This window comes from Portunus trituberculatus, chromosome 48 (assembly GCF_017591435.1).
Source record: "Portunus trituberculatus isolate SZX2019 chromosome 48, ASM1759143v1, whole genome shotgun sequence".
NCBI classification, from domain to species: Eukaryota; Metazoa; Arthropoda; class Malacostraca; order Decapoda; family Portunidae; genus Portunus; species Portunus trituberculatus.
Genome location: NC_059302.1, coordinates 7620 through 15924, shown reverse-complemented (window position 1 = coordinate 15924; position 8305 = coordinate 7620). Strand labels below are relative to the sequence as shown.

Here is an 8305-nt window from a genome sequence, read left to right as displayed (position 1 = left end):
AGTTTCATGCATTATAAATAGAAGTATGTATATTTAGTGGGGGAAAGCAACAGGATACAGAATTAACTTTGTATTTCAGCTCCCACACCTCTTGATGTAAAATAAATTTTGATCATAGTGAAAAAGGAGCTGGTACCAATAAATCATTCATATTTAATTATCTTTGATCTGTAATATCTTGGTTGGTCCCTCACCACCCACAGGTCCCAGATAAGACAGTGAGACGACGCAGCGCGCTCATCGCCCAGTGGGAAAACCGCATCCAGCAGACGACAGACACCTGAGCTAATACTACTGCAGGTGGAGCGTGAAGACTTGTAAATGTTCATTGCTGTGAAGCTTACTATTATTGATAAACTACCTATTTTTGTCCCTTAGTTTAGTTGAAACAAAAGTGCACTTAATTAAAGTAGAAGCCCATATACTGAAGTTATTACTTCTCTGACATGCTCATCTATATGAATGTAGAGCATGAAAACTATTACAGGTTACCTTTTTGTACATGTATTTTCATACAGATATATCATTATGAAAGATAGTGAATACTTATTAGCATTACTTGAATGTTATACTAAAGAGGGATATGATAAAACAGGTTCATACTTGTTACATTTAAGCTCCAGTGACTAATGAAGATACCACATTGAGCTTACTGAGTTCCTGATGACTAATTTGAAGCTTACAATACAAACATTTTTTGTGTCAAAATATGCATAGTTTTTAAGATTCACCCATTTCAGTATTGTACATAAAGAAAGGCTTGTTTAGAGGAGATACATGCATGTACCACATTGTCTAAATAGACGACAAACTTTCTTTCTGACTGTCAAATCCCTTTCTTCTTCCAGGAAGCATTTGGTGCTTGTGTGAGCAAGCAATGCCATATGCTCTCATCAGGCCAGCCCTTCCTTGGCAGCCCTGTAGGTTGTCACACTGCAGCTACCATACACTACTACACTGATATATAGACTCTTGTTCACCAGTGAGACTGCAGCCAGACTCTCCCAGTACCCCACACACTCTTTGGTGCCCCTGTCCTGTTCACCTGATGCCTTATAGTCATTAGGATTCTTGCATATCTGTTGCTGTAGCCATTTCTTGTGATTATATAGTGTGATACAACTTATAAGGACACTAAGTATGTAGTGTGTATATATTATATACTTAAAATAATAATCGTGAATAGCAGGGTAGTGGAAATCATCAGAGTATATTGGTATCCTATATAATCTAAATATGAGAGTATTACCGTACTACTTAATTTCCTCGTTCTCTAAGAGGAACTAATAACACATTCCAGGTATGGTGCTTCCTGTTGACCTGTAATTATTGTATGCATATTTTGTGTGCTTTGTTGTAAGTTGCTCACTAGCAGGGTAATTTATGTGGCAGGAGATAAAAGCCTGAATAGTCTGTATATATATACTTGTAGATTATGCCATGTTACAATTAGCAGCATTACTATAGAAATGCATAGGAGTTTGCTTTTTTTTTTTTTTTTTTTTCTACTCCAGTACTTTTGTTGATCATCAATAATAACCCTATGTATGTTATTTTAGGAATAACGTAACAGTAAGGTTGATACATACATTGGAAAAGAACCAAGTCTGCGGGCAAGATGCAAGGCGAGGCGCGCCTCAACCAGCTGTATCACTTTGCACAAATATATCTTTACTAAATGTTCAAAGTGTTTCCTTAAGTAGCCTTGTGACACTGTAACACCACACTTGTGTACTTAATTGTCTGCTTTTCTGCCCAGCATTCCCTTAATAGCTATTCTTTATTTCAATAGTACTTTTGCATCAACTCTCTCTCCTCTCCTCTCCTCTCCTCTCCTCTCCTCTCCTCTCCTCTCCTCTCCTCTCCTCTCCTCTCCTCTCCTCTCCTCTCCTCTCCTCTCCTCTCTCTCTGACACTAAGTAAAAAGCTCTCCTTATCAGACATAAGCAAGGATACAAAGGGAGACAAGTTGAACAGTAAACAGAGAGATCATAACAAATGGTCATTACTGAACTGACCTAATATATTGCATGTTCACTGAATGAAAGAAACTAACAAGAACAAGGAGTAATGAGGGAGAGAGTGGACAGCATGAAGAGGAGGGAGGCAAGAACCTGCAAGACACAGTAGTTCCCAAGACACCAGTGATGTGATTTCTTGCTGTTTCTGGTAAGTGTGCTTCAGTACAATGGAACCTGTGTTCTTGAACTTAATGTGTTCCTGAAATCCAAAATACTCAAAAACCTACACTATTTTCCCCATAAGAATCTTCAATGATATTCAACTGCTCCCCTCTTGCTCAATGACACTCAATTGTCCGTCTTTTTTTTTTTTTTTTTTACACAGAACATTCCCAGTCTGTTCTTTAATCATAATCTAAACTGGAAACTTCACATCCCTTCTCTGCCTAAAACAGCTTCTATGAAGTTAGACATTCTTAGTTGCCTTCACGAGTGTTTTTCATCCCCCAACTGCTAACTCTGTACAGGTAAGAGGAAAAAAATAAATAAATGGGGAAAAAAAAAAAAAAAAAGCTGGACAAGATTTCCTACATTGCTCTTTGGTGACTCTTGTATTTGTGCAGTATGGAAAAGAAAGTACAACCAAAGGAGCAGGCTGTGCATAAGAGAGATGGAGAGGTGAGAGCAGGTGAAGCAGTGAAGGCAGAAGTGTGAGACAACGGAGGATAGAAGAGACAGGAATCACAGAAGCAGCAGGAGACTCCATAGCTGCTAGATGAGGAATGATGCATACACAACTCCCTGCAGGAGTAGGTAAGTTCTTACAGCAACAATACAAGTATGAGGGAGATCACAGGTCCTGTGTGAAAGGCAGAAACAGATCTCGTGGAAGGAGAAGACAGTGCTTGAGAATGAAGCTTGAGTTTATAGCCCTGTTTGTTGTAGTGATAATTAATTTGTTTTATATTATTGCTGTAGTGCTCTGTTTTTTGTAATCAGTGTATGCCCTGTTTTAGTGTGATGAAAGTTACTCTAACAATTTGGAGTGAGTCATGTGCAGAGCCTTAAATTTATTTATTTTATGTGATAAGATTTCATAAGTTTGTGTATAACTTACAAAATATTCTTCCTATTTACAACTTTGTTGATGGTTGTTCTCATTTAAGCTTAGAAAATGCTGGGAAGGCAGCCAATCACACAAGGTTATGTTGCTTGGAACAGATCAGTGGAGCAGTTTTCTAGCTATTCAGCTAATACTGGCTCCATTTCACTCCCAACAGTACATTCCTGACTAAAAGCAGTCACAAACTGCACTGTGTAGACACCCACTTAAGAGGCCTTGGGAAAGGACATCATGGCCTGGAGTACTTTCAGAGACACATAAAGACAACCTTGAGAAGAATGTCAAAGTAAAAAAGAAAGGAAGAGAAAGAATGGTGTTCCTGCTGAGACTCTGGAGAGACAAATGAAAGGATGGTTGAGACTGAGGAATTTCCTGGAAGAAATGTGGCATGCTAGATGAAGGAAGTAGTTGTGTGAAATAGTTTCTGTTTGCTGTTTTTCTTTTCTCCCAACAGAAGTTGCTAATACAAAGGCCCACTGGGGGTGGATGGTCAAAAATCTTAAGGCCCTCTCTTCAAAGTGTTCTTCAAACTATTTATTGTGACCCAGTTTGATTTCATGTATGTACTTTCTTCACAACCCAGCACATCTACAAGATCTATACTATTCCACCTTTAGACCTGATGTAGACTTAATCATTGGCAGGGAATGATTGTAAACAGAGGGCTCTATGACAAATGCCTGAGCTGTGACAATGTCTGCAGCCTGTCTGTATTGGACACACAGGCACAAGACACACTGAACACTCAATCCTCTGTCAATCTACACAGACTATGCAATAGTGAACTGCAGTGATGTCACATTTAGACTTTACAACATCTTCATTCTACGCAGGCTGATTAAAAACAACTCACAAGACCTTGCAACAGTCTTGAATCATTACTTGTGCTTTGAGAACCTGACTTGGAGGCAGTTCTCTCTCTCTCTCTCTCTCTCTCTCTCTCTCTCTCTCTCTCTCTCTCTCTCTCAACAAAAATAGTAACAACAATAGTACCTATGAGATTTTTCATACTAGTTACGTACATTATGAAATAAACTCACAAAAATTTTTGCAAAAAAAACAATTATAATAATTTGACTATTTTTGGCAATATTCAGACGACAAACATCAGAAAACAGCTGAAAATAGTTTACTTTTATGGTAGTTATCATAATAAGACCTATAGCTACTTACATACTGGTTCCATAAAAAAAAAAAATTATTGCCAGCAGGGAGCATCAGTACCTATCCTGGTAGTGCTACCTCGACATACGAATTTAATTCGTTCCGTGACGATCATTGTATATAAAAAAAAATCATATATCAAATCAATTTTTTCCATAGAAATTAATGGAATTAGAATTAACTCGTTCTTGTTATATGAATTTACCCCCCAAAAAAATTAACATGCTTTAAATGCCAACCAAATATATTTAATATAAGATAAATACAATGTTTATTGTATGCATGATACAAATTAACTATATTGCCCAAAATAACAACTTAACCCACAAGACTCGAGACACATTGATAGACGTTCATCATGCAAGACTCAGGGCACATCAATAGACGTTTAGGCTTTTTACAGCTATATTTTGGCTATTTTCTTCCCGTTTTCTTTGCTTGTGAGCTGGCAACACTCATCAGGAGTAAGCATATGCTCTACGTCACTGTGTCACCAATGATGGATGGTGGGAGCAACATTTTCATTTATTGTTCATATATGTTTGTAATGTGGCAACCCATTGGACAAGAACTTGCAGACGTACTTTGAAGAACCCAACCTTAGATCACTTAAGGGCAGTGCTCTAAGAATATAGGTCCTTTACCGTCAGGTTGCTTTGGTACACCACCCTAAGCTCCCTTTCATAAACTCTATTTACGCTAACAGTCGGCATCCTTGGTGTTTTCAATATCATTTCACCACCTACAGTAATAGTAAGGTGGCAGAGATGTTACTCATCAAATAAATAATTGTGAATAGTTGTGAGTGTAAATCTATGATGAACAAGTAAGTATTCATTATAATACATAATGTTCTGTGACTTACCCGTCTAGTCATTATGTCGTCATATAATTGCAACTTGGCCCTTCATCACACTCTTGTAATCCATTTGCTTCTTCCTAACTTCAGTTAGAGTCCTACTCTCACCACCTCCTCTTCCTCTTTTTATGCTTTTTTCAGCTTTGAATTGTTTGGTGGGTCGGCTGCTTTCCATCATCCTCATTAGCCTGTGGGAGGGGTAGAGTAGAACATGGAAGCAATGTGCCTCCTAACATCTAACCTCTCTGATGTACTTCCTGGTGCAGTACTTCCCAGGCCTACACAAGAACACTGTTCATCTCTTTTATTAACTCTTTCCTTTTTTTTTTCCTTGCTACCAAACAATCCCAGTACTGTGAGAATCTCTCTATCAGCTTCCTCCCATTGAAATATCCCACTCTTTATTCACTACAATTCCTACTATTGCCTCTTTAAGTATATCTTTGTCACTCATATTTAAAGCACTCCACAGTAAAGTGTTCTATCATCTTTCTCTCCCCTCCCACAGAAGTTATAGTCTTGGTCCTGCTCGTCCTTCTTCCAGGTTCTAACCTTTTAAGTTCCTGTCCTTGCACTAACTAACAATCTACTCCTCCAGTCTCATACATGTCAATGAAGTGCCTCCAGTCTTTCTCCTTATTTATATACCATTTCACTGTGGAATTGCTCTCCATTCCTGACTGCCATCTGGTCCTGCCATCTTATAACCTAAAAACTTGAACTAACCCCTGCCATTCTTCCTCATGTTCTCCCTTAGTGTCCACTGTTCCATTTCTTTCCCAAGTATCTTTTTAATTCACTTATATTGCTGAGTCCCTCTATCTTCTTAAATAAATTAGGTTTTTCTTTCACTAGCCTTTTTCCAGAATGTGTTCCATCCAATCTCATAACTATCTATATTGATGTACTATTTGGGATCCATAATTCCAACTGTTTATAATGATCTGAGTTTTGTAGCTTTTTGAGATCTCCATTCTGACAAAAGTATTTTTGACACATACAAACATTACAGTGCTGCCATTCCTTTCCACTAGCTTCTACCTATTTCAGACTTAACTGATCTATTTCATCCATTAATTATCATCTCTTGACCTTCTCTTCATTTATTTTCCTTTACTTTTCTATCTACTATTTCTAGCACATTGTTCTCCCAGCACCCACTGGTTTCCTCCTGTGCTGTTATACTGTATTCTATCACATAATATTTCCTGTCACTAATAATTATGTCCCATTCCCTTCCATATTCCTCTTCTATGCTAAGTAACTCTTCCATATCCTATTTGTTCATAGCCATAACACAATGACATTTCTGTATGCTGGATCCCATAATTAAATGTTGCCTTCAACCCTTGTTCCCTTCTCTGATTTTCTAAATTCTTACTAACAATTCCTCTATGTTTATCTTAACAAGGATTGGTAACATAACATACCCCTATCTCACTCTTACATGGTTTTCATCCAGCCTGTGCTGAAGTTTCCTTGTGTGAATTTACCTTCATTACTCTCAAACACTCTCCTGATCACCTAGTTGGCTACCACTTTCAGTACAGTATGTTAAGTTGACAGAGGAAATACCAAAGCTGTCTATGATGTCTGGGATAGCAATGGTGAGGTTTGTGTGCAGCACAGACTGCTCAGGGTAAGGGAGTGATCTGGTTAGGCTCGTTACCATAGCTGACGAAGAATATAATAATTTAGCATATTTCCTTACAATTTGCAGTGGGTGTTTAAAAAGTTGGGTTATTAGAGTCTGAAGCCAAGATAGTTAATGGAATGGCTATTTTTTTTTTACTCTTTCACCATCAACATGTCTTTCTTAGCCTTCTCATCTTATAGAGCTTCTCATTCTGAGTAATTTGAATGCCACACATACCCATTGCAAATTGTTTATTACACTAACAATTTTTAAAGATTTACCAGATTTTGGAGGAACAAGCTCACACAGTGCCATGTCAGCGCTGGGATGCAATGCACCCACACATGCGATGGACTGGCAGACACTGAGGTAATGCCATTAGGTTGTCACTCATTTGTGCACGCACGAGATCACTCACAGTGATAGGTTCTTTTGTTTGAGCATGCTGCAAGTGGCCACAAAAAATAATGCATAAAAAATCTAGCCAATCAGAGCACTTTGTGGATAGAGAAGTGACTCCATTTGGATCAGTCTATGGAAGACGTCTATCCATGCAGGCTGTTGCCTAGATTACTTCCACTGCATTGCTAGATTTTACCAGAGAAATAATGTAACAACTCCATATCAATTCCTTGGCATTGCCAGTCAGGTTAGGCTACTTTGCTTTGGTTGGATCAATTTAATTGGGTTAGATTGAGTTAATTTATTAAGGGGAAGATGTCTCAGCAGTGCGTTTCACCTCACCTAGGTTGTAGGATGATTTGGCCACGGATGATTTGCCCACGGACGTTTTGGCCATGGGATGTCACCCTAGGATGTTTTGGCCACGGGAACCTCCCAAGGTGGACGTTTTGGCCACGAAACATATTTACTGTAATATATATTATATTTTATATTATTTACATATTTTCAGAATTATTATTAATATTTTTATATTTTACTTTATTTACATATTTTCACAATTATTATTAATATTCGTATTCATTATATTGTCTAAGTGAGACGGAAGTGAAGCTTCAATTTACAGGTGTTCATAATGTGTTATGGGATTGAGATTAATAGAGTGAAGCTTCAGTTTACAATTGTAGCTGGATGAGACAATAGCGAAGCTTCAGTTCACAGTTGTTCAAACTAGGAGAAAGTTGATGAATGAGGTGTATAAAGAACTAGCCTTCAGTACACTATGGAGCTTGAAATCATAACAACAGAACGAGCTGGACAAAAGATGTTTCGATGGATTCCTGTATACAAAGAAACATGTTGCCAAGTCAGTGGATAAGATCACATGACGATGTGTGAAGCGGGCTTCCCTAAATTGTACTGCTATACTCATGACTACCAAAAGTCATACTGAAACTGAAGTTGTGTCTGACCATAATCATCTATCTGACACAGTTGGTTGTGAAGTTGAGTGGACAAGGCAAGCCATGAAAAGGAAAGCTACAACCACACATGATCAACCAGGCCAGATTGTCACCTTCGCAGTTGAGGGACTGCAGGATGCAGTTAAGGCACGCTTGCCTAAACCAGATACGTGCAAGCGTGTCCTTCATCGCTTCCGAG

General features: G+C 38.2%; 1 protein-coding gene and 1 long non-coding RNA gene across 10 annotated transcripts in view; one reads left to right on the top strand and one right to left on the bottom strand.

Annotated features, from left to right (window-relative positions):
• The window catches only part of LOC123498474 (proteoglycan 4-like), a 167576-nt gene extending 165893 nt beyond the window's left edge, over positions 1 to 1683 (top strand). For 5 of the 7 annotated variants that reach the window (XM_045245578.1, XM_045245584.1, XM_045245583.1 and 2 more), the window contains one exon: positions 204 to 1683. In XM_045245578.1, the coding sequence (XP_045101513.1) occupies positions 204 to 284 (81 nt within the window). In that variant the 3' untranslated portion in view covers positions 285 to 1683. The remainder of the gene's footprint in view (positions 1 to 203) is intronic. The other 2 variants (XM_045245577.1, XM_045245576.1) reach the window with 2 other exon arrangements.
• LOC123498475 overlaps positions 1 to 7633 on the bottom strand; it is a 12317-nt gene extending 4684 nt beyond the window's left edge. Inside the window, exons 1-3 of one of the 3 annotated variants that reach the window (XR_006672690.1) lie at positions 7487 to 7630; positions 7024 to 7187; positions 5113 to 5294 (exon numbers count right to left, since the gene is read on the bottom strand). This is a non-coding gene — a long non-coding RNA (uncharacterized LOC123498475). Of the gene's footprint in view, positions 1 to 5112; positions 5295 to 7023; positions 7188 to 7486 lie in introns of all 3 variants that reach the window. The other 2 variants (XR_006672689.1, XR_006672691.1) reach the window with 2 other exon arrangements.
• Positions 7634 to 8305: the final 672 nt, after the last annotated feature.